This window comes from Podarcis cretensis, assembly GCF_951804945.1.
Source record: "Podarcis cretensis genome assembly, chromosome: 10".
Lineage (NCBI taxonomy): Eukaryota > Metazoa > Chordata > Lepidosauria > Squamata > Lacertidae > Podarcis > Podarcis cretensis.
Window position 1 is genome coordinate 53,324,465 of NC_137179.1, and position 27,417 is coordinate 53,351,881.

The window sequence follows — 27,417 nt, forward strand, 5'->3', positions numbered from 1 at the left end:
CTCGCCATACCTTGAAAAAGTCACATGCTGATTCTGAATGGGCAAAGCATACAGAGTGAAAGCAGAACAACAGATTCTGCCTGCAGGAGGCTGCTGTGCTCTTCCTCCAGAGCCTACCATCCAGGCAATTCTGCTATATACATGTACTCTTGAGAACCAGACTCTTCATTATATAGGAACACAGGAAACAGAGGAAGACCAATGATTCATCCAACTCAGTACTTCTATCACTGACCAGCAGTGTTCCCGGGTTTCAGGCAGAAGTCTTTCCCAGAAGGATATACAATACTTTCCCATGGGTTGGACCTGGGCTGTTTTGCATGGAAACCATGTGCTCTGCTACTGAGCTACTGCCATCTTTTTTTCTATGCTATGGGGTGTTCAACAAAATAAAGAAGACCAGCTTGTAAGACTGCATGGATCTCCACGTGGACCCTTAGCTCCATGGAGCTTTGGACTGTGTTCACATTCTGTGAGAAGATCAATGGCACATTAAGCACTTAAACAATTTAGGAATGATACATTCCCTGCACCAAAGACTGTCAATCAGTGTTGACAAGGGGAGAAAGTGAAGATTAGCAGATAAGATGCAGTACAGTCATGCATTAATGGTGGACAAGTTAAGGTGACACTAGGGTAGTTCAAGAAAGCAAATACTATTGGAAGGGATTTAGAGGACAGTAAGACAGTAATAAAATGATGTTTTATCTGTAGATCCAACTCAGAAAATGCTCTCCACATTCATTCACAGAAATACAATTATTGGAGTAACCCATCATTAGCCTCTATATTAGTTCTGACCAGCTGGCAGAAATGGCAGAAGGTTGTTATTGCAGTAGCAAAATTGTAGCACATTTTCAGACATAAACATACCAATTCCTATGCCTCACCCTCTGCCTTTATGTGCTGGCACAGCAGGTTGCAGGATGAGGTCATTAAATATTCTCTCTCTAATTCTGAAACCATTATCTAGTAAAACTGTTAACAGTAGTAAAAGTCAAGACGAAGCTTATTTTCAGTTGACATTACCTTTCATTGTAAATGTTTGCTGTAGTCTCAAACTTTTATTTCCTTTTTACTAAAAAAGAAAAAAAACCCTGAAAATTACTTTGTATTGCATATAACATTTAAAAGGCATTTTATAATTAATTTTCCCAAACAAATATTTTTAAGATAGGATTGTTTCAAAGGTAAGTGAAAACTACATGCAAGAATAACAAGGACTTTGTATTTATGGTCTTTCAAGGGACCAAAAAAAACCCCAACACATTTTAATTGGTGGAAGTAGTAAAATAATAATCCTGATTATGAGTTTCTATAAATGCCATTCTAGCTCTGATTAAATGTCACAGGCATAGACTTGTTATTTAAAAATCAGTGAGGCATAATTTGATAGCTATAATGAAACTTCCCAAAGATTTGTCTCTGAAACACTGTTCTCTGCACATCAAAGAGCCTTCGTGGCATAAAGCTCCATCATGTTACTTCTACAATTTGCAGGAGAGGAGGGGGAGGGAATGGGCCAAATTGTTCACTTAAATAGGTATAATGGGAATGTGGAATGAATAAATCCATGCAGACTTTTGCATGAATTGGAGGGGGGTAGATCACGCACCCGATCGTGCATCTCAATTGACATTTAACTTATCTGACCACTGGATCACCAAGTTCAGGATTCATTTGGGCATTTATTATATATTTTAGAAATTTATGCCCTGCTACTGCAAATAAGGTGGGACATGGGTGACGCTGTGGTCTAAACCACAGAGCGTAGGGCTTGCCGATCAGAAGGTTGGCGGTTCGAATCCCCGTGACAGGGTGGGCTCCCATTGTTCGGTCCCAGCTCCTGCCCACCTAGCAGTTCGAAAGCACTTCAAGTGCAAGTAGATAAATAGGTACTGCTCCAGCAGGAAGGTAAACGGCGTTTCCATGCACTGCTCTGGTTCGCCGGAAGCGGCTTAGTCATGCTGGCTACATGACCCGGAAAGCTGTCTGTGGACAAACGCCAGCTCCCTCAGCCAGTAAAGCGAGATGAGCGCCGCAACCCCAGATTCGTCCGCAACTAGACCTAATGGTCAGGGGTACTTTTACTGCAAATACAGAGGCTCACCTACTTGTGGGGGCAAACTACCACCTGGTATATTGACTGCCAGTCTGCTCCCAAGCCAAGATCAGTGTTTGGGCATTGACATCTAAGTTCCTAAAAGGCTCAGAACCAGATTACTTGAGAGACTGCTTTATCCCTTATATACCCAGTAGATCACTGCACTCTGTAGCACCGTTTCTCTTTAAAGTTCCCAAAAGAGCATAAGTCCATTCCACAGTAACTTGGAGCAGGGCTTTCAGTGTGGCTGCCCCGGTTCTGTGGAACAACATTTCTGTTGAGATATGACACAGGAACCTGCTATTTGTACTTGCCAGAAACAGCTGAACACAGTTCTGTTTCAGAAAGCTTTTTCAGCTGGGTAAAAATATCACTATTTGGTGGTTTACTCTGTATAGCTTTTCAATCTATCACCAGTTGTTCTTTGTAGCTTTTAAGAAACTTTAAAGTTGTGTTCGTGGTATGTTTCTGAATCACCTTGAGACTCGTGTGGAATGTGATTCATAAATTGATTAAATAAATAATAGTACTTATCCTATTGAAGACTCCAATCTGCATTAACCACTAAAGGCTCCTGGCAACAAACAGGAAGTCTGCACTAGGCATAGGCTAGAGGTCAAACCTAAGTTTTGTGACTATGCAATGTAGGAAGCAGCTATCAGTTTTCAGTATTCAGGTACAACCAGCTGTATAGAAGGAGGATGGACTAAAGATACAGAACACAGTGGGTGGTGATTGTTCTTTTACCTCTGCAGTGTGGAGTGGGATAAGCTTGCAGATACCCCATTCAAACCTTTGCCGTTTAAGACCTTGATTAGATTCTAAGTGCTGACTTAACTGCAAACTGATTCATTTAACTTTGGTAGCTATCGCCCACACAATCTATTCTCCCCTAGATGTAACAGTGCTGGCGGTGTTGCTATTCCCATTAGTTCCATCACAGCACATTGAAGATACAAATGTTTGAAAGAGGCAATTTGGCGTACAAGAATCAACAAGTAATAATGAATTATTCCAATCATTATTCCCCCCCATCATTTCTGCAAAATGATGTTGTCAAGAATGCCAGTAACAAATAATTATCTGCTTTTTCACATGGAGGAGGTACCTACTGGTGACTGGCAAAGAAGGCCTACAGCCAAAGTGATTGTGAGACTCACATACAGAGTGAAATAAGGTGTACTTGTGTGTTTCTGGAAGAAATTTCTGCTGAGAGAGAGAGAGAGAGAGAGAGAGAGAGAGAGAGAGATTTAACCCATTAACTTATGTAAAGTAGTTTGGAATATATTTGTACTATGATACTCTAGATGTGTTTAAATTTATTCAATGAAATGTGCTGCTCATGTAAAATTTGTAGCAATGCACATAAACACATTTAATAAATGAAATGCATTAAAAATATAGCTCACCACCTGAGTGGTGATGAATAAATGTGCATCAATGGGCAGCCTGGGCACTGGTTCTAGAAAGTTGATTAATGGGAAGGTATTCTTATGCGTTTTGGATTCTGTAAATGTAGGATTGTTTTAACAGTAATAGCAGTGATTTTTTTACTCAGGAAATTGGTTTTTTTTAATAAAAAAACACAACCGTAATACTAGTTTTGTAGAGTCAAGGGGGAATTTTAGACGTGTGTTTTCAGGACAAACTACTTCTGAAGTTTCTAAAGTGAGTTGTGATATGGTTTAGTGGTCTGCTCATCAAAGAAAAAGTCCTACCAGGCACATACAAGTCCTTGGACTCAACCAAAGCATCTCTTTCAGTTTGCAATACTACACTAAGTGTATCAATTGGCACAATAAGTATGTAAAGCTGCATATGTGGCTAGAGCTGAGCACCGGCTGCATGTATTTAACAGCTAAATCTATGGCAATCTGGTTAACAGACCAGGGCTAATTATTTGATTTCTAGGCAAAGTTATGAAACCTGTTGGTTTTTAAAGTGCATACGGAAAAACAAATGGATATACAGTGGTACCTCGGTTTAAGTACTTAATTCGTTCTGGAGGTCCGTACTTAACCTGAAACTGTTCTTAACCTGAAGCACCACTTTAGCTAATGGGACCTCCTGCTGCTGCCGCGCCGCTGGAGCACGATTTCTGTTCTCATCCTGAAGCAAAGTTCTTAACCTGACGTACCACTGTAATAGGGTTGTTCAACGGTGGAATGGTCTCCCTTGGGAGGCTGTGGACTCTCCCTCCTTGGAGGTTTTTAAAGCAGGGCAGTTGGGGGCTCTGTACTTCAGTCATTTCGATCCTACTTCCAGGGCCATTTCCAGAAAGTAGCCATGAGATGAATGTGGGCCAATAAAAGGAACCAGAATCCTGAAATGGCATGGGTGTCATGTCCAGGAAGTTGGAGAGTACTATTTGCTGCTCTGCCTTAAGCAGCAAAGTGTCTTCTACGCCATCTTTAATACTGTAATCCAGGGATGGCTAACTCACAGCTCAAACCCCACAAACATGTACTGTGGTACCTCAGGTTAAGAACTTAATTCGTTCTGGAGGTCCGTTCTTAACCTGAAACTGTTCTTAACCTGAGGCACCACTTTAGCTAATGGGGCCTCCCGCTGCCACCGTGCGATTTCTGTTCTCATCCTGAAGCAAAGTTCTTAACCCGAGGTACTATTTCTGGGTTAGCGGAGTCCATAACCTGAAGTGTCTGTAACCTGAAGCGTCTGTAACCCAAGGTACCACTGTACTTTCGTTTCCTCCTGTGAACCTACATTGTTTTTAGAAACAGCAGCAAAAAATTGGGGAGTCAGCCACAGCGTTGGTGGGGATGTGATTTGCCCCATCCCTGGTCATCATACTGAACTTTTGATGAGTGGAGAGGAGGCAAAAACAACATTCATTCCTCTGTTTACTTGGATAGACCAGCTGAGAAGGAGAATTGTGTGCATGCGTGTGTCTACCTGCATGTGTCAAGTATGTGAGAAGGGGACTTCTGCAAATATTTATTGCTGGCAGCAGAAAGTTGCCCCCCCCCAAGCTTTTTCACCCCCTTACCTCTCCTACTATAATCTGTCAGACTGTGTTCTGTATTTTATCGGGTGTAACATTACTACTACCAATGGTTCTTCCAGGGATGGAGAGGTGGGGAATCTTAAAAGAAAAGTAGGTTTTGTTTTGTAATGTATCTGCTTTCAGGAAAATGAGATAAACTCTCAATGCTAGAGCAAGCGAAAGGTGCTTCCATTCCCTTAGTAGGTTAACCATGTCCATCAAATAATATTTGAAGGGCAATAACATGTCTGAAAACACAGAGTAAATAGGTATCTTAGGACTTCAGCCAATCACTTTACCTGCTGCTGTGTTTTACTATGTGCTTTCAAACAACACCATTTATATACTGCATAAAGTACAGTGTGAACAAAATGGTGATCTGTCTTAGCTGTGAACAAAACAAAACAAAAGTTTTGTCCTGTGGAGTAGAGATATTGTACAGTTTAGGTATATTTAAATAACCATGCCCAGATGACAGCTTCAGGTTTGGAAATATAATTTGTTTTGCCAATCATGTACAAAGAATAAACTAAACATGCAATGTTATTAATGAAGTGCTCAGCTGAGCAAAAGCTATAATTAAAAATAAATACAAATCATTTTTCCCTGTAATTAGATATGGCTATATCTCTACAAGCTGCTAATTTATGAGCATGCAAAAATACCCCACTCCAGCTAATATAAAACACTGCAGAGACCAGAACCTCAATTTTCAGGCTTTTACAAAAACATTCTAATGATTAATATCCGCTTTGCCAATTATCACTTGTCAGTTCTAGTGTCCCACAACTGCCTTTTCAACTATACAGATGTCTTAAGTAAATGTAAAAACACTCATTTATGCTTATTGCTCCACTGTGAATCCATTGTATTATCCCTCCTAGACCAAGATATCTTTCAAAATTATTTTAGTAATTATAAAATAAATGCATCTTTTATGGATGTTTCCCCAAAGATTTAGAAGGGTCTTGGCAAGACTAAGAACAGCTAACTTTCTTTTCAGCGAGTCTTTGTTGATACAGTCACTGGAATAACCCAAATAACAAGCTCTACAAATCGATTGTTATTTTCTCTTCTGCATTTGTCTTGCTTTTGTTTTAACCTGCATCTACTGGTATCTGTGCATATTATTTCTAAGACTGCGAATCTACCATATACATATGGGGGGGGGGAATGTTGTCCCAAAAGAATATCAGCTTGGCAAACACACCACAGAGACGAGGCCATGGAACAGATAAGCAACAATGCCCAGTAGATAAGAGTTTGGGATTGTATCTGGATAAGCAGAATTCCAAACTAGATTCATTGGCGATCTTGCACAAATGGTACTTAATCATCTGTAGAAACTGTTTCTGAGGAAACCAATGGAAGATATATGACAAATTTTGTAATATATTTATTTAAGCTATTTACTACATTTATATCCCACCTTTATTCCAAGGAGATCATGACAGCATACATAACTCTCCCCTCCTCCCAATACATTTCACCCTTGCAACAACCCTATGAAATAGGTTAGACTGAGAGACCTTGACTGGGCTAAGTCATCCAGAGTGTTTCATCACTAGGCAGGGATTTGAGTCTGAGTCTCCTTTGTCTTAGCCCACCTAGTGTTTCCCCAACTTGGGTCTTCGGCATCTTTTGGACTACAACTCGCATCATCCTTAGCTTACAGGGCCAGTGGTCAAGGATGATGGGAATTGTAGTCCAAAAGCAGCTGGAGACCCAAGTTGTGGAAATGCTGGTCTAACCACTATACCTTGCTGATTCTCCTGCATGTATTGCAGCTTGCATGCTGCGTGAAACAAGCTTTGTGTGTGTCTAAAAAATAACTTATGCTGTTAAAAGCCACCTCAATCTCTGCACAGCGGTGCATGAGATTCCAGGTGTATTTGCCCACCACCAAGGTCTGTGTTTCTTTGGGGGAAATTAGGCACAATGGAGACTAGTGCACATCAGCAGCACCCCGAAACACTCGAGCTTAGCCTATGGCAGCATCACCAACACCCTTTTTTTACTCTGCAGCCTACCTTGGTCTCCAGGACAAATACAAGCACAGTTCCTTCTCTGCTTCCTAGTACCATCTCTGCTGTTCCTAAAAGCTGCCTTTATTCATTTGCATTATAATACCCAGTTCTTTGAAGATTATTATTATTATTATTATTATTATTATTATTATTATTATTATTATTTATTACTTGTACTCCACACATCTGACAGGGTTGCCCCAGCCACTCTGGGTGGCTTCCAACAGAATAGAAAACACTTGTTGACTGACTAGGATTAAAGGCTGGTAAACACTTAGGAAGCTAAATTAGATTAATTAACTATTCACTAATTCTTGATGCTCAGAAGCAGGTCCACACACATATGCCAATACACATGGATTTTGGTTACATTCGCAAGGTCTGATACACAGTCTTTACACATAAATGCTAATTAAACACCTCAAACCTGTTACATTACCCCCCCTTCTAATACACACTGAGACTGCCTTATAACATACAAGTTCTAATTAAATCCTAATATTTACCAAACCAAAACATTTAGCACCATGGATCTATTACATTATATTTTCCCTTTTTTTCAGTCAGGCATTAATTAATTGTGAATGTCCATGTTCGCTAAGTGTCAAAATGCAACAATCACCTAATCAGGTGACAGCAAAAACTGCAAAAAAAATTAGCAGGGGCAATTAGAATAAGACCTGTTCTTTGATTATTGATGTAAACCTCCAGAATGTATTTTGTATAGTTACATTTTTACCTCTATCTTCAGTTCATTTTATGTTATTTTATTGCTATGGCTAGTGGCTGATGCAAATAAAGATTCTTCTGATTCTGCAACAATCACCAGATTTTGGACATTCACTGTAACATATAAATCAAGAATGAATTACCGTATTTTTTGCACCATAACACTCACTTTTTTCCTCCTAGAAAGTAAGGGGAAATGTCTGTGCGTGTTATGGAGCGAATGCCTATGGGTGGTGGGGGGGTGGGATCTGCTGCACTCGTGAGCAGAGGATCCATGGTTCCCCTTCCTTCCATCCTCCTTGGTTTGCTTTGAAACAGCAAAGCGGGAGAAGAGCCGCTGAGTGGGGAGGAGAGAGGGACAGAGAGCCTGCTTCTTTAAAGAAGCAAAGCAGGAGAGGAGAGGAGCCGCTTACACTTGTGTAAGCGGCTCCTGTCCAGTTGGTTCCTTTAAAGCAAGCAGGCTCTCTGTCCCTCTCTCCTCCCCACTCAGCTCATTAAATAGCAGCAAAGTTTTTCAGCTCGCTAAGCCTGCTTGCTTTAAAGGAGCAAAGTAGGAGAGGAGAGGAGTCTTCTCCCCTTATACCACTCTTCTTCATTATTAGCAGCATCCTTCTCCACCCATCCCACATGTGCTTCTTCTCCCCTTAAACCCCTCTTCTGCATTATTAGCAGCATCCTTCTCCACACACCTCATGTGTGTTCCTTCTCCCCTTAAACCCCTCTCCTGCATTATTAGCAGCATCCTTCTCCACACACCCCATGTGTGCTCCTTGTCCCTTGAGTGCTTTTCCTTCCCTCCCCACTTAAAACGTGGTTACAAAGCACGGATCCACATGGATCCTCAGGATTTTTGCACTGGGTCACCCCAAATTCACCGTCAGATCACATAGCATGTCCATGGCTATATCTTGCACTAAAAAAAATGTTTAGAATATTTTTTTCTTGTTTTCCTCCTCTAAAAACTATGTGCGTGTTATGGTCGGGTGCGTGTTATAGAGCGAAAAATACGGGTATGTGGTGTGAAAATATTAGGGGGAAACATAGGAAGCTGCCGTATACTGGTCCGTATTATAGACCAGTATAGTCTACATTGACTGACAGTGATATTCTACATTACATACAGACTGGATCTACACTATCTAAAAAAAAATTAAAAAAACAAACGCTAAGAAAGAAAACATTATAGAGCTCTCAATGCAATTTTCAATTGACTGCTGTACAGCGCACCCTGGTGTCACACTTTTATAACACATTAATAATGTTGTAACCAGTATAGATTAGTCCACAGAAACCATTCATGCATTTCAAAGGGTTATTTCTTAATTCAGATATTTACTTGAAACTTCCATAACTTGACGTCAGTGGAATTCAGATTCAGCACTGTACTCTATCAACTCTAAGTAGAATCCCTTTTCATCAGGAAAAAATCAACAGAGGAACAATCTCCTGCACCGAATCAATTGAACAGGCATGTCCTTCATAGGTGTGGAGCACTTCAGAAGCATAGCGATCATGTTGATTTATACATGAAGTTATTCAATACAGGACTATTTCTGAATCACTGTATATTTCATACACAAAACATACATTACTGCTGATAGGAAAACAACAACTGAGTATCTGGGATTTGAAGCCAGCCAAACATTAAGAATGCTGCCAATATAAATAGCACTCTAAATGAGAGCAATCATATACATGCAATTCAGGCAAATGATTAACTGAGATGAATGAAATGAATGAATGGGTAGGAGCAGCCTTGCATATCTCCCACTGGATATTGGCACAATGGCAACACACTCCAAAATTGCTACTGTACATATCTCTGTCTCTTCTATTACCTCTCCAAGTAATATTGTTAAAGAGTGGTTGCAGTAACAGATCTATTCAAAGATCAACAAAAGCAGGCAATTCTGTTCAAATAACCCAATGCATTTTGAGTCACAGATGGTTTTTCACCAGGGGAATCTATAATTAAGAGATAAATAACCCTTAGCGCGCGCACACACACACACACATTTCCAGCATCTGAAATACCACCATCTAAAAAAATATGAAGATAAATCAGACTGGCTTGATGACAAACTCAGCAGCCAAAAACAACTGTGTAACTGTTGGCTGAGGTTATCAAAGGCAAAATTACAAGACTTTGTTTTTTAAAAGTAGGAAGGGATACTGGTAGCTTAAAAATCCAAAAGTGTTGATGGAAAATGCATGGTTACTACAGTTCTGGCAGGTTTAAAATAAATAAATAATGGTAGCCGTTCTGACACATTTATCATATAAATTCTTAGAGCTGTGAGAAACATACCTCTAGAACAGGGTTTCCCAAACTGGGGTCTCCAGCTGTTTTTGGACTACAAATCCCATCATCCTTAGCTAGCAGGAACAGTGGTCACGGATGAGGGGAATTGTATTCCAACAACAGCTGGGTACCCATGTTTGTGAAACCCTGTTCTATGTCTCTGGAATGACTTAGGTGCACTTTGCTCCTAAATAGGAAAAACACAGGAGAAAGGAGTGGGATTGTGGAGAGTAGTCCCACCCTGATGTTGTGCCTTCATCCCCTGACATCTGTGCAGACGGCACAAACATCTGTTAAACCTATAGCTGTTTGCAGGAAGGCTTCCTTGGAATCTGCAACTGTGGTCACTGATTTTTTTACCATACTTCCCATTAAGAAGGTTTTTATTTGAATTTATTTGGTTATGTTTTTATTATCCTGTCAGCACCACCACATATATTCTCTAAATTGATGTAATTGCTCTGAACTGTTCTGCTAAACAAGGCGTTGTTGATCAATTAATATAGTTCTATAATAAATACTTACCATCTCACCATCTCATGGAAAACAGCTGTAGGTTCACAATAATTTTACAAATCCAAAATAGTCATTAAGCCTAACTGGTGTCATAGTACCCAGACTTAAAATGCACTTGGCTCCCCCCACCCATAAAACTATTGTGGGTTTCTTTACAGCATTTCTTCATGGTACTACTGTGCTACAGGATTTAACCATCAAATACTGTACTACTGGTGGTTCAATGTTTTGCTGTTTACTGCTGCCACTATGTGTTACCTTCTAGATGTTCAGTTCAGTTCTTTTCCCCATTTCAAACCTATTTTTACTAGACCTTTACAAAAAATAAACTAATAAATTGGTATTGAATGTAATCAAACATCTGATAACATACTCTGCCCCATCTTGATGGAGCATAACAGGATTTTAAAATGTTGTGCTTATTCAAACTGGGTGGAAAGCCTGAGAAAAAATTACAAGGGTTTGAACTGAACAGAGGGAATTCACTAACATCTATTAATAATTAATAAAACTCCCATCACCCCTGAGCTCTGGCCTTGCTAGCTAGGGGTGGTGGGAGTTGTAGTTCAACAACATCTGGGGACCCACAGGTTGAGAAGGGTTGGTCTAACACATCCACTGCCACACCTGCAGATTTAAAGGAGAAGTAAAACTGTGTGTCATTAGCATATTGCTGACAACAAGCTCCAAAACACCAGCTGACCCCATCAGCACTTTCATGTAGATGTTAAACAGCATAGGAGATAAAATTGAACCGTGGGGAACTCCACAACCCCATTGGGGCTGAAGATCATCACCCCCTGGAAACAAGCATCCAATGAGGACCAGACAGTTAATATAGAAAACAGTGCACAGAACAGTGTATGGTTATATTCTTTTTTAAAAAGCAAAAACAAAAAACCCCAAAGCTAATAACTAAAAATTCCTATAGTACTTTCTAACCTATTTTTAGAAGAAGGATAGTCTCAAATGTCCTTAGGTATAATAGGCTTCTTGTGACATAAGAACTTTTCAGAATGTTTGCCTCTAACGGCCCAAAGACTGAGAGTTTATCCTGTCTTAGTTCCATACAAAACATTATAAGCCTTTGGCTTTCCCTCAGGCAACATCTAGCCCAGAGAGCTGAAGGGGGGGGGGGGAATTAGGATTGCGATACTGGCTCAAAAAGTGAAGTATTGTAATTATTCTCTTACTGTAAACTGTTTCAAGTACAAGCAAAGTCAAGGGAAAGGAGTATTAAATATAGCCGAATTACTTTTACTTTATACAGGTAAAATCATGCACCCATCCCATTGTACAAGGATCAATCCAGTTTGCTTAATTGACCTTGAACCTCAGTGCCAGTTCTTCTCTCCATAAATATAAGAGACCCCCTCTGGAAATGTAAATATAGCAATTTCAGAAGTGATATACACAATATTCAGAATGAGGCATTAGAGACAGAATAATTATGGATAATATATACTTCCCCAAAATACAAACCCCCACCATAACATTCCTACAATACAGTATATGCTTCACAAAGGGTTTAGGGTAGCCCTCTCTATCAGATAATGTAGAGTTTTTGGACACAGAGAAGCATTCAAAAATACAACCCTATGCCTGCAATGAATGTGTGGAAAAGTGAGGCCATCAATCCTCTTTTCCTAGTGCTACCGTTTCTTTTCTCTCACGGATTACAGTTTTCCTACAATGAGATTATCAACGTAAAAACAAACCAACCCATAATATATGATGAAGCTGTGAGTGAGACTGTCCAACGTCCAGACTAAGAGGGTGAACTTGAGCGTGGCACTTCCCTTGAGGGAGGAGCACATTAAATAAATGGTAAGACGATACTTGGCAGGGAATGGATAACGGGGTTATTGGCACTGTCTTGAGCTGGGATGAAGCCTTCTCTCTGTCTCAAGGGAATTTAATAAAAGAGAACAGCTGATTCAAAGAAAGGGAAGCACTGATAAAAAAGAAGCTGTTCATGCAGAAGCTCTCCTATACTGCAATTAAGGATGGAAGACCTGAACTGCCATGTTACTTGCCCATAATATTCTGCTACTTCCTACAAATAGTAAAATTCGTGTCTAGGCTGCCGTATCAAAATACTAATTTACTACTATTAAACCCCTTTAATCTGAGAGTGTCAGCACTCATGATACTCTTCCCCTCATTCTGCATTAACACTCCCCTTTTTGTTCTTATGTGCTTGCCTCACTCACATAGAGCTGGTTTGCACGTCATCCTAAGCCTATCTATGACTCAGTGAACATGTACAAGTGTGAGAGTTCCTACAAAGGAGATTTTGACAACTACATGCCTCCCCCTAACTTCTGCTGTGAGCTGAGCTGTGTTTTGGCTTAGCGTGTCATCCAAACTTTGGGTTCTAGGTTTCTCTTGGTTTGTCTCCAGACAAAGCATGCGCTGTAAACTCATGCTGTTTCAAAAGGTTCACATATAGTGCTTTCTCAGGATTTACTGGCATAAATAACCTCCTTGTTTTTCTGAGTCATCTGCAGATCAGAATCCCCTTCTCACATTATAAGGATGCTAACTATGATTTAAATGTACTGAGGAAACTACACATCACCAGTCCAGAACAGAATATACTTACTAAACTAATGTGACTGAATATTTGGTTTTGCTCTTCATTCCCAATGCTTGTTGTTGTTTTCCTTCAGATTTCTCTCTCTAGTCCAGGCAGGTAATCAACACCCTTCTTCACTTTTTTTATTTGATAGTAACCTATGACAATTCTTACAGAAAAGCTTAAGTAACATAAATTACGGAATGCCTTTTTTTAGCTGAGTTTTCTTTGAGAGGCGGCTGTGTAAATACAGCTGTGTTTTGGGACTCCTCACTACCTCTAAATGGGCCAATGTGAAATGAACTGCTTTTCTCATTAGCGGCAGGGGATGTTACATTCAGACTGCAACATTTTTTAAATAAAGCTTTCTGACACTAAACGGAGTGGGAAGAGTTTTCTAGTGCCTTATGATTGCATTCCTTTCTGCCCAGTCTAACTGGTTCTTAGCTCCAAAGATTAAAAACAATGCCCTCTTTTTATCCATTCCAGCTCAAATAAGAGATCCACACATCCCTTGAGAACCAAGGCATGAGTCATCAGTGACAGCAAGAGGCACATGCCTAATTAAGGCATACCAATCATTGTCTACAAGAGAGATAATTAGTCTGCAAAGGGTCACACTGTTCGAGAGTCCGGAACGTATCTGGGATTCTTTTCCTTTTTTTTTAAGCAGCCAATGTTGCTGTCATAGTTAACAAAGGATGCATTTCAACATGGTAATATTACAGCTGCAAATTATTTTTAATGATGCTTGCAAAAAGCAACATATTGATACTGGTGTTGAGAAAAATAACATAGTTATACTAGATGTTTAAGGCAGAATAGTCTGAAGAACCACGGGTGTGAACTCTTGGTTTTTCCATCACAGCGTGGCTTGTGCTGTGTTTTATCAAACTACTACTTTCTACCATTTATCAAAGTACTTAATTTTTTTACTTTGCTGATCTTTCAAAAAGAGCAAGGCCCAGTAAGTGGGTTCCCACTGTACTAACCATTGAAGTAAAGCTGAGATACAATGGCACTCAAGGCTAAATAGGCTAATACAGGGCTTCCAGAGTTTAGACTAATTTTCTGTCCATGATCACAATATATCATGGTGTTAATAAACAGAAACCATGCACCTGCAATATTTACTATACAGTGGTACCTCAGGTTACATACGCTTCAGGTTACATACACTTCAGGTTACAGACTCCGCTAACCCAGAAATAGTGCTTCAGGTTAAGAACTTTGCTTCAGGATGAGAACAGAAATCGTGCTCTGGCAGCGCGGCAGCAGCAGGAGGCCCCATTAGCTAAAGTAGTACCTCAGGTTAAGAACAGTTTCAGGTTAAGTACGGACCTCCAGAATGAATTAAGTACTTAACCCCAGGTACCACTGTATTTTAATATGCACCTTTATGTGCACATTTTGTTGTTGGGAGACTGGCACTGCAAAATTCAGAGAAGTGAAAATTTCAAAGGATAGATGTGTTTCAGTTCCTGTATTGGTTCATGTAGTGTGAATTTGGTGAGCTGAATTTCTCCCTCATTGATAGAATGAGTCCCAATAAACCCAATGGTCCTTCAATCCCAATATATATGCATATAATCAGACTGCACACCTTCCAACAAAGATATTCAGTTCACGGACGAAAACAGCTATGAAGAAAGTAAGATTTAATGTCTGTTTTTTGATAACCAACATGTTTCTGACATGACCTGCTTTACGTTTCATGTGTCTTTATTCATTCTGTATTAATTTTGCTTAGTTCCTAACAAAAGCTTGCTATAAGAAGCAAATATCTCTGCAGTTGGCCTTTACAGAACGGAACCTTGAACAGCTGCAAATAAAACACTTCCAAAGTAAGGTCTCCAGCTCTAGCAGTAATGCAGAAATACAAACATATTAAGTGCCTAATTCTAGTAAGCTTTCGTTTTCTTAAGATATATGGCGCATAAAGAGATCTAGTGAGTTTGCTCTTTAATGTTTAAGTAGTACTGAAGCCAGCTATCATTATAATGGATTGGAACAGAGGCAGAGGGAAGACACATATTTTGCAATGCAAAACCTATCCTTTGCCCCAAATAATGGTGACCTTAGTGCTTGTGGCAAATGGAAACTTTTACCCTAACTGAACTGTGACCCAGACTGCAACCCATTTACTTTGTCACATAGACATGAAATAAGACCAAGCTATTAAGAGCCAACCCAGGGCTCAACTTCTGGATCTGAGTTCAATTTCTTGGTCATGCTAGAGCAGGAGTGAGCAACTTGCAGCCCTCAGCCAAATTTCATGTGGGTGTCAAAGAGAAAAATGAGGAAAGGGGTACAATGGGGACGATGTAAGTGAAAAGAGGTGGCAGAAAAGGAGAAAGAGCTCTGGCTCTCCCTGATTTTGTCACTGGTCCAGCACAAACGCTAGCATGTGTCCTCTAACAGATTATCCCTGTGAGGAAAGCAGTCATAACCCCCCCCACAAGGCTCCCCAATTCGCTGCTACGGGATGATAAAGAAATTAAACCCTGGAAGAGTTTGTGTTTATGTGCGCTTTGTGTTTGTAAAGTTAATAGAGTAGTACAATCCATCTACTTTAGTATAAAGTCATCCGTATACTGAATAACTCTGTATATTAAGCTAGAAATGTCTTAAATGCCAAACAGGAAGGAAATGAGCAGCTTGATCATTTCTCAGCATGCCAGTAGCAGCTGGCAGGTAGCAGCAGCACAGAGCTCTTTTGCCAGAGGCATATTAGCTTTTAACAAGAAAGTTTGCAGTCTACACTCAGACATATATGTTCCTCCTGTATATAAACTTAACACTTTTACTGAGCATTAGGAGACGTGTGTAAGATGTCTCACTCATTAATAAATGAAGCACTCACACTATCAAAATTTCATTCTGGTATTTGCACCTTGGAAAGAGGAATGAAATTTGCTGCACGCACGCACGCACGCACACACACACCACAAAATTAAATGCAAAATATAAATTTAAGTTCAGCCAAGTTTAATCTTCAGCAATGAAATGCTGTTGGGGTCTCACGCTTAAGTGCACTATATGTTTCAGGTTACAAAATAATCAGACATGTGTCAAGGGGGTGGAGGGATAAGCAGGATTCTCCTTTCTGCATTTCATTTCACACAGAATGGAGCAAGAATGTGCTAATATTGTTAAATTTGTGACAACTGTGCATTTCTTTCTTAGCATAACACACACAAAATGTTATACCGCCAGTTTAGGGGGTAGCTAGATAGGAAGTTGTTGCATACTCGACATTCTGGTGCCTAGATGTTTAGTATGAAGAAAATGCTAGTTCTGAATCACCATTAGATCCGTAGTAGAGTGTCTGGTCTTGGACATACAGGTCACTAGCATTTCCTTTTAAGTGTTTTCAGGTCGAGTGAAAGGATCGTATGCTCTTGACACACTGACAACAAATCTTTTTGACCAAACACACAAGTTCTTTGTTCCTCTCTTCATATGTACAAGTAAACAAACCATGAAGTTCCTCCATTACCCACTGTTTCCCATTTTGCTTGAACCAGAAAACTAAGGTTAAAAGCTTTGAAATAAAGCAGGATATTAAACCATGGTTTGAAGCTGCCCTAATAACCTGGCTTGTTCCAAAGCTGTTACCATAGTAACCTGATTCAGACAAAAAATGGTAATTAATGGAAGACTTTGTGGATCTTTTGTTCCCACCACAAAGAAAGGAGAGAAGTAGCTATGTGCAATGCCAAAATGATCTCCAAAAAGTCCTTTTCCATTACCAACACTTCATACAACGGCTAAATAATCATTTCAATATTGTTTCAAGTATATATGCAAAGCATGAGGCTGCTTGTTATTCTGCATGTTATTTCAGACCAAAATAACACATATTTAAACACCAGAATCTTGATTCTTATTAATAACGCAACTGAGGGCCACCTATGAAATTTATTGGCAGTGCCTTCAAGGAATTATTCTTTACACATAATAATGCATACAATGTGGTGATGGACACTAGTTTAGACTGAGAATTAGATATATTCATGGCAAGTAGTTCTACAAATAGTCAATGCACTTTGTCAAAGCACTTAATATAATTTTATTTATACACATAATTCCATAACTGACTGCATATGGTATGTAATTCTGCCTGCAACTAGCTCCAAATGGAAATTTCCTGTTCTCCAATGGATATGAAGCAAGTTAATCACCAAGGATTCTCACTTTCCTAAAACCACAATTTTCTCTCCCCTTCTAAGCTCATCCCTTACTCTGGGCAAGAGATTGTAAACTGATGCTCTGCAATGTTACAAATAAGCCAATACTAAGAGAGTATCCAGTCCTACTGTAAAATAACAAGGTTACTTGAGTTCATTGCTCAGTAACTTTCTTTTCTTTAGATCAAATCTGAAAGAACCAATAATGAAGTTTACCTGAAGGCATTAGCAAGGATAAACTTGAAAGGTAACACTGACCCTAATAGAAGAAGTCTTGCCTTTGCCTAAGAGCTTTCTGTAGTGCTTTGTATTTATAATTCTTCTAAACTACTGCACTAGTGTCCAAGAAAATTTTCCCCCACCAAATCTTTAATACAGAAAAGAGGCCCATTTTAAAGTCTTTTGTCACCACCAGCACATCCAACAATAGGGACAGAAAGGTAATTCAGCTTCTGAAGCTAATGCCAGAGTTTTATTAACTAATCATTTGTGCAAATGTTCTTTTCTCTGCAAGCCTGAAGAGTACCTAATTTCATGGAACAGATTATATTTTGATTATGTTATTCTGTACCAGTGCTACTTTGCATTGCATATCTATTGGCCCCTTGCCACAAAAAAATGCATTAGAAAACCTCAAAACAACATAATGTTTCACTGACATGTTTAGCTCACACATTGTCTGATGATTTTATTTATACACATTAAGACACCGCAAGTTAGGAAGCTTTACATCTACATACAAAGGGGGGAGGTGTGTGTGTGTGTGTGTGTGTGTGTGTGTGTGTGTGTGTAGGGGTTGTAGCGGGGAGAGGAAGCCCCAATGCACAAGCAGAAGTTCATTGTGCGAGTGGACCGACACCACTTGATATCACCCAATACTACAGGCTTGGAGGCATTACAGCAGGGTTCAAATTGCTACTCAGTCATGAAGCTCAGTGAATAACCTTCAGCCAGCCATTATATTTCAGCTCAACTTATCCCAGTAGGTTACTTTGAGGATTAATCATTGGGGAGGATCATATCCGCTGCCCTGAGCATCTTGGAAGAAGGGAGGACAAAAGCTTCATAAACACAGCTAAACCAATTGCAGTGCAGCCATTGGCCATGGCACCAACACCATGGCAAATCAAACCTCTTTTGAAGGTTTCTGCAGCATTTCAAGTGGAAGAGAACAACCGACAATAGAAATATGCTTTGGAAAGTCTACCGCGGATGCTTAAAGGATAATGCCAATAATTTGTCGTTTGCCTCCTCAATGCCCAGAGTAGTTTCAAAACTGTTTCTGAAATCCCTGTTTAGCTAGAAAGCGGCAGAACTGGGATGCAAAGCCCCCAAGCCATTTGACTATAATCGTCAAATGGCTTGCTCCAAAGTAGTCCCACTGAAGTCAGAAAGATCAATGGAGCAAGAAGCTGGAAGATGTTGGTCTAAGGATCTTTCTTGTTAAGTTCCTTAGTAAGTTGTGGCTCAAAGCATCCCTGGTCCAAAACTTGTCTCAGGCACTACATGGCCTTAAGCAAGCCATTATCTCACAGCCTCAGCCCCAGTGCTGTACAGGGATAATTGTGACCTACTTTAACGGATTGTTGCAGGATTACCGAAGTCATTTATTTAACTGCCTTCAGTGCCATGGAGGTGTGTGTGTGTGTGTGTGTGTGTGTGTGTGTAGAAACACACACATACCTAATAAAAATGGCTAAAGATATCTCCACTGTTTATGTATGTAGCATGTGCACACACGTATGTACTAGTGTGTACATAAAGGAACAGAAAAGAGCAAAATACAATTATGTGGAACTGAACAGATGAAAACAGAATATAAAATATGTTTTAAAAAGGGAAATATAGATGGCTCTGAGAAACATACTATGCCTCTCCTGCTGACACCAGCAGTGTTTATTTCAGATAATGTTTGTCACTAGTTGTCTAAAAGTTGCAAGTCGGTCTTGGAGATTAGCATTCAATGCCAACAAATGAAGGGAAGGAAGGAGCCAAATCAGATGTTAGTTCAGACTATTCTATGCTTTACATCTTGGAAGACATCCTTTGCCAGGGATGCAGTGTTTACTATCTTTTACCAGCAACATCTCAAAATACATTTATCAATGTCAGTGAACCATTGGCCTTATCATACAAGTTTGCAAACAAAGCTACCAGTGTGAATTATGACTGCAGGAAACAAAAGGAAAACAGCGCAAGATAGAATGCAACTTGATCTGTCGGTCATGTATTGCCTACCATTTTGTTTGTTTATTGAAAATATTGTGTGCCAAGCAATGTGCCACAAGACTTGCTGCCGATATTGTTGTAACAGACCAACCCTGCCAGCCTTCTGGAAAAAACTGAGTTGCTATTATGTTTAACCAGATGTAAAGTTCTACGGCGATTTGAATTCTTATTGTACTCAGAAACATATTGGTCATGATCCCAAAAATGTACACACATTAGTAGATGTCGATCTCACCACAGATGATGGTGACACATGAACCAACGTTTGTTTGGTAGGTACCACATCACCAATGGGAGGAGAGGGCAGAACCAGTGCAGATAGAAGAACCTGTTCATTTACATTCACAAACAGTGGATTTAAGTTCAGCTGTAAATTTAAACTTGAAGTCCTATATGTAAGTTCCATTGAACTCAATGTGGCTTACCACCTTCAAGCAGACATATGTACTATTAGGCATATTGCTGTGCTAATTGTATCAACATGCAAATGCTTAAATTTCTGAATACTTAGTGATTCTCTCTCTCACACACACACACACACCCCTACATTGGTATTCTGTGACCAGATGCCAGCATTTTAGACAATAAAGATTTTTAGGATCTGTCTGCCAGGTTGTCTAAATATCACCTGCAGTAAGCAACACAATATGTTTTCACCAAAAAATATTTCTGCTTATATTGTTTAATAGCAGCAAGTACTAATTGTTTTATCTCTCTTTATATTGAAGGTCTCTTTTCAACAACAACAACAACAATAAAAAGAAGGAAGACATCATGGAATCTAAACTTAACACTACTATATGATTGTTCTGCTTCCTTTTTGATGACCTCCTGGGTGGACCACATTTTTCAAATACAACTCAATATTTATTGTTCCCCAAATATGCCTCTCTTAACTGGACAAAGTGACTGCAAAGGAGCCACATATTTCCAAGAAAGAGAGGGTTGTTGTGCTTCTGCAGCATGCGTCATTTGACAAATGCAAGTGTTTGTCTTCTCAAATGACCATCTCCTATTGAACTTAAAAAACTGTAATTGTCCAATCCTTAAGGGCCAATTACTTTTCTGGAACAGTGAGCTAAAATGAAGGACATGCCATTCAAAATTCACTTTTTACTTGGCCTAACTATCACTGTGCTAGTTCAAGCTGTAGATAAAAAAGCAGACTGCCCACAGTCATGTACATGTGATATAAGACCGTGGTTCACTCCAAGATCCATATACATGGAAGTTTCTACAGTGGATTGCAATGATGTAGGTCTCTCAACTTTCCCAACCCAGTTGCCTGCTGACACACAGGTTCTACTTCTACAGGCAAACAACATTAAAAAAATTGAATACCCAGCAGACTTCCCAGTAAACCTTACTGGTTTGGATTTATCTCAGAACAGTTTATCATCAGTGGCCAATATTGAACTTCGGAAGATACCCCAACTTCTTTCAGTGTATCTGGAAGAAAACAAACTTACAGAGTTGCCGGACAAATGTCTCACTGGGCTGAACAATCTCCAAGAGCTCTACATTAATCACAACCTGCTTTCCACAATTGCACCAGGAGCCTTCACAGGTCTTTATAATCTTCTTAGACTTCATCTCAATTCCAATAGTCTGCAAGTGATCAACAGCAAGTGGTTTGAAGCTATTCCTAATCTGGAGATTCTTATGATTGGAGAAAACCCAATTATCAGAATCGAAGATATGAACTTTAAGCCCCTTATCAATCTGCGGAGCCTGGTTTTAGCAGGCATAAATCTCACAGAAATACCAGATAATGCCTTGGCTGGCCTTGACAATTTAGAAAGCATCTCTTTCTATGACAACAGATTAGTAAAAGTGCCCCACACTGCTCTTCAAAAGGCTACTAACCTTAAATTTTTAGATTTAAACAAGAACCCCATTAACAGAATACGAAGAGGAGATTTTAGCAATATGATACACCTCAAAGAATTGGGAATTAATAACATGCCTGAACTGATATCTATTGATAACCTGGCAGTCGACAATTTGCCAGACTTGAGAAAAATAGAAGCTACGAATAACCCCAGACTGTCATACGTACACCCAAATGCATTCTATCGACTTCCCCGATTGGAATCACTCATGCTCAACAGTAATGCACTCAGTGCCCTGTACCGCAGTACAATTGAATCTTTGCCTAATCTCAAGGAAATCAGCATACACAGCAACCCAATCCGGTGTGACTGCGTCATCCGATGGATTAATATGAATAAAACTAGCATTAGGTTCATGGAGCCGGAATCATTATTTTGTGTAGACCCTCCTGAATTTCAGGGCCAGAATGTGAGGAAGGTTCATTTTAGAGAAATGATGGAAATCTGCCTTCCACTGATAGCCCCAGAAAGTTTTCCCTCCAACATAAATATAGAAACAGGCAGCTATATTTCTTTACACTGCAGAGCGACAGCGGAACCAGAGCCTGAAGTGTATTGGATAACTCCATCTGGACATAAACTTTTGCCCAACACTGCTTCTCTTAAATATTATGTACATTCAGAAGGAACGCTAGATATCAGTGATATAACACAAAAAGAAAGTGGCTTATACACATGCATAGCAACTAATTTGGTCGGTGCAGATTTAAAATCCATTATGATTAATGTGGATGGTTCTTTTCCCCAGGATAACCATAAATCTTTGTCTATTAAGGTAGAAGACGTGCGATCTAATTCTGTACTTCTGTCCTGGAAAGCAACTTCCAAAATAGTGAAATCCGCCATCAGATGGACTGCCTTTCCAAAAGATGGAAATTCTCTGGCTTCTCGGAGCACTCGAATTCCATCCCATATAAAAGTCTATAATTTTACACATCTAACCCCGTCCACGGAATATACAATTTGTATGGACATCCCCACTGTCCAGTTACAGAATGCAAGACAGTGCGTCAACATTGCAACAAAAGGGTTGGATCCAACAGTGGCAAATTATGAGAAGAACAACATCACTACATTGTTTGTCTGTCTTGCTACACTTTTGGGATTCTTTTGTGTGGTTTCTCTCTTCAGCTGCATCTCTCATGAAATGAACTGTGATGCAGGACACAGCTACTTCAGGAATTACCTGAAGAAACAATCCTTTTCCTTCAGTGAGCTTTACCCTCCTCTAATCAGTCTTTGGGATACTAACAAAGAGAAAAGCACAGCACTCGAAGTCCAAGCCACAGTCATAGGTGTTCCAGCTAATATGTCATGAGATACCAATGTTACTGTACTAGTGTGCTAAACTGGGGTGCACAAGACTAAATAATTGTGCTCAATAAAAAAGCAAAAAAAAAAAAGTATCCCTCTACAAAAATCAAAACCTTGAACTTAGCAGATGGTGATAGTTACAAATACAAATATTTGCCGGTGTGGTATTTTTTTAAAACAAACACCTGTCTTTGAAGAATTCTGTGCCAACCAAATTGTTTTCTAGGACTTTATAGTGTGACTTCTTACAATCTAAGAGGCACTCAATGCTGTCTATACAGTGCAAGTAGAGGAGAAAATTTTATGTATTTGTTGTTTTTTTAATTAAATGTAGAAATAGTGGAATTGAGTAATACCTTCCTCCTGTGTTATATGACACACATTAGCCACGAGTTTTTGCAGTGAACTAGAATTGACCCGTGGTGTGATGAATTGGACAAATTCTGTAGAGTAGAAACAGTGAGTATGTGAAACTTTTTTTATGAGGAAAAATACATTTTTGAGTACAATCAAAATATTTTGGACTTCTTTCTTTCTAAATAAGTTCTTTTTGGGATTTACTGGAACATGCTGTGCAACACCAACATTTTAATATCCAGTAAATACACACAAACTTGCAGGCCTGAAAGCATCAAATCTATTTCAGGCTGTGTACTTGCAATAAAGGACACAATAAAACACTTTCTGAAGTATTCACATAAATGTTTAGGAAAGGTGTTTCATTGGCTGAACACCAGGGCTAATTTCCACTATGTTGTGTTGTGTTTTGTTTTTAAAAAGAACAAAACAAAACAGCAAAGAAAGCTGTATTTAATTTGTAATCTATGAAGCGCTCAGCAGCTTCTAGTCAAAAATTATAGTACTATAATCATTTTTGTATATTTTAAAACAATTGAATTCCCCAAAGTCATGGATCCATTTTCATACAAGCCATTACCATAATCATTCCGATTTTACAGACTAGCTATTATTGAGTAGAAAACTGAAACGATCAGCTGTGTGAACATCTGCATTTACTTAACTGGGCCACACCACTTGAACTGAAAGAGTATTTGGATTAAAAATTAATAGAATGTTGTGACCTGCTGATATTATTCCCAGAGGGAGCTGGTTGGTCACAATGGGAAACTGGATTTTGAACTAGATGGGACTTTGGTGTGATCCATCAGGGTTTTCTTGCAAACCATTCAAGAAGTAACTATTGTTAGCAATGAATCTTTTCTCTAGATGTATCAGGCCTTCAAACTGCATGTCTCAAAGAAATCAACCAGATTAGATTCTGTGATTTACCCAGACTCCATTCAAATCAAATGAAGAATTCTAGGTAACTCAGCTTGGCTGCATAAGCACATTTGAGTATCAAGGCTTGGTATATCAAAAATATATTTGCTTTTCTGGTGCAAATATTTATTTGCTTTTCTGGTGCGTTTGCAGTGTTCAAGACTAATAATAATAATAATAATAATCCTAAATCCAATAGAGATTAAATGATCAATAACAACAAAAATAAAGAGCTGTAAAAATGAAAGCAGGTCAGATGCAACCAAAATAACCATCATCACCAAAATAAGAGTCAGCCACAAAAGTGTAGAATTGTGATTTACAGTCTCCCCTAATTTTGAGGAAAATGTATACCACTGGAGTTGGAAATAAGTTACATGATTACAGTGATAATAACTGGATTGTGTAGCCTGTTCGTGTCAGAGCTGATGTCCAACCAATTCTTAAAGAATTCACAAGAATATCAAGAACTGAGAAAAAGCAAGGCAGAAATAGCCAATATGTAGGGCAAATAACAGGGCCAGCTCTGCACAAACAGCAGGATGAAGTGGCCTGCTTCAGGTGTCACCATAAGGGAGACATGGATAAATGAAGGCAGGCATTGACTTCTGAATGGTGCAACAAGATGAGGGCACCATTTGGGTTCTGCAGGGAAGGTATAGAGGTGAATAGAATGCCAGCAGCTTTGTCCTTAGAAAAAGGTAAGTAGCTGAGATTCAAAAGCAGAAAGAGAGGCTCTATAGTTTAAAAGTATGCAATGCTGCCTCATTGATTTCCTGAATCATCAGGAAACAACTCAGTCAAGAAGGCTGAGGGTGGTTTGGGTGTCAGCAGAATCCCCTTTGGTGCAGTCAAAGATAAGGTCTAATGACAATATGATGCTATACTCTTGCTGAAGTTTAAATAGCTCTTGAGTATGGTCAGTGCCTGGAAAGTACCTGGGACCCCAATATACGCTCCCTTATCTTCCATCATAGAAGAAAGACAGGGACATATGTTATAAATGAATGAAAAAACTGCCCCCAAATTCTGGCCTTTTGTCTCAGCAAGGCTTTACATTGGTGGAAGGGAGCATTTTGGCTCAATGGGCCAGATTCTTATCAGAATGTGCCTTGCAGGTCAAAATTGACAGGTTGGCCATCTGTCAATCACCTATCTTCATAAATGACATCAAAGGATTTGGTGCTTTGAAGTCTCAAAGTTGGGGCTTCAAAGTACTAGCAAGCAACATATCACTGCTAAAAGTATGGTGTTCCCATCTTCATTCCACCAGCCACTTCACTGAAAACCCATTTGGAGTGAAACAGCTGCTGAAAGAAAGCAGAGAAAAAACACTCAGGATAACCTTTCACATCAGCTGATGCAGATGGGAGTAAGCCTGCTTAGAGCTTCAGAGGAGCCTATCAACCAAATGGCTGTCAGGTGTTTTGGAAACTGCTCAAGAAAGCTTTGACAAAGCTCTGCCCTGAACTCTATGACATCAGGTGTAGGGCAGGTAGGCATGGTTTGCCCAAAACAGCCTTATGGACCAAATGGGGAAACCTAGTGATTGGCCTACAAGGCAGAGGCTCCTGACCCCTGCTTTAAATAATGTTGGAGAGATAGCAGGACCTACTCTTTGAGATTGACAATTCATTCAAATTAGGATGTGAAAATGTGACATTTCAGAGTCAAAATATAATTTGAAGGCAGGACACTAAAAACTAAAATTCGCCCCAAAGCCCAAAATTAAGTAACTCAAATTTCTTAAGAGTCTGAAAATTTACTCAACATTTTAAATTTCAAAAATCTAGTTAGGTAGGAAGTGTGCAATTTTTCCACAACCCAAAAAAAACCTTTCTAGGCTTTTAATTATGCTGGATAAGAAGTTGACCAAGAATGTTATCTATACAAATCACAGTGCTTTCTTAGTGTTTATACGTCCTCTTTCTATACAGAGACTGCTGTGTTTGGTCTGCCACTGATTGTCACAACAACAAATCCCCCTTGAAAGCAAGTCATTAATTACTAAAAGTTCATCTTAAATTATGACAAATTCTTTCTGGGTCATTTTTAGTCATTCCTTGCAAGCTGCAAGAGATTTCCAAAGAAGCCTTAAAGACCAAAATGGGATGTGTGGGGGTCCCAGTGGTAATTCTATAATATCCAAAATATGTATCTTTATGAATTCAGTATGTTTCACTGAGCACACTCTTTATAAACCTGATGAATCGCTATCACACACATGCCGACATTAGAATTTATCAGCCAGACGTGCCCATACATCACGAGAGATTTCAGCACCGAGGACAGAGCTCTTAGAGGCAGGCTATTTATCAAGCACACAGTACTTGAAATATGACCTATTATAAAGTCAGCACTGTATAGGTCAGCAAGAACTTGTTCATGTATCTTGTATGTTTGTCTTATGAGACAAAGTACATTTAAAACCAGTTACTGATATAGCTCAGAGGTTAGAATTACATTGTTTCAAAGAACGCAGCTGAGATCAAAAGCAAAAAAAATAATAATAGCCACACACAAAGAGCACTTTGCCATAAGTATGCCAATAAGAACTTATTTCTTGGATGAAATCAGCAGTTCTTACACTTCTCTGCAGAGGCGCCATCTTCCAAAGAACATTAACAGGGCCCGGCGTAACATCCTGACAGTGTATGTGCAACATCACACAACATCCTGACAACGTTCCATGCCCGGCTCCATGTTTGGCCTCAACAATAGGGGGGCAGCCCCCTTTTAAAAAAAGAGCCTCAGCCCCCTGGAGCCAGTGCCTATGCTTCCTTGTGTAATTTACTGTAATGCAGAATTCCACCCAGAGTTTTCCTTAAAGCAGAAGAATTTACTCAAATAATCTAAAATGCTATTTTCCACATAACTGATACATAAGTGCAGTTTTTGCTTGAAAGATTCAAACCATTACAGTGGTACCTCAGGTTACATACTCTTCAGGTTACAGATGCTTCCGGTTACAGACTCCGCTAACCCAGAAATACTACCTCGGGTTAAGAACTTTGCTTGAGGATGAGAACAGAAATCGTGCAGCAGCGGTGCAGCGGCAGCAGGAGGCCCCATTAGCTAAAGTGGTGCTTCAGGTTAAGAACAGTTTCAGGTTAAGAACAGACCTCTGGAACGAATTAAGTACTTAACCCGAGGTACCACTGTATATGTGTGTCCAGGCACTTGCCTGAAAATGCAGAGCTGGATTGGGGCAGGGGGCACATGGAAGTCCTTCCCTCAACATCCCAATGTGC

General features: G+C 39.5%; 2 protein-coding genes across 5 annotated transcripts in view; one reads left to right on the plus strand and one right to left on the minus strand.

Annotated features, from left to right (window-relative positions):
* The window catches only part of LRRN3 (leucine rich repeat neuronal 3), a 45,161-nt gene extending 21,761 nt beyond the window's left edge, over positions 1 to 23,400 (plus strand). Inside the window, exons 2-3 of one of the 2 annotated variants that reach the window (XM_079994185.1) lie at positions 17,634 to 17,697; positions 20,408 to 23,400. In XM_079994185.1, the coding sequence (XP_079850311.1) occupies positions 20,763 to 22,889 (2,127 nt within the window). In that variant the 5' untranslated portion in view covers positions 17,634 to 17,697; positions 20,408 to 20,762 and the 3' untranslated portion in view covers positions 22,890 to 23,400. The remainder of the gene's footprint in view (positions 1 to 17,633; positions 17,698 to 20,407) is intronic. The other variant, XM_079994184.1, reaches the window with a different exon arrangement.
* IMMP2L (inner mitochondrial membrane peptidase subunit 2) overlaps positions 1 to 27,417 on the minus strand; it is a 468,990-nt gene that overhangs the window by 280,788 nt on the left and 160,785 nt on the right. The window lies entirely within an intron of this gene.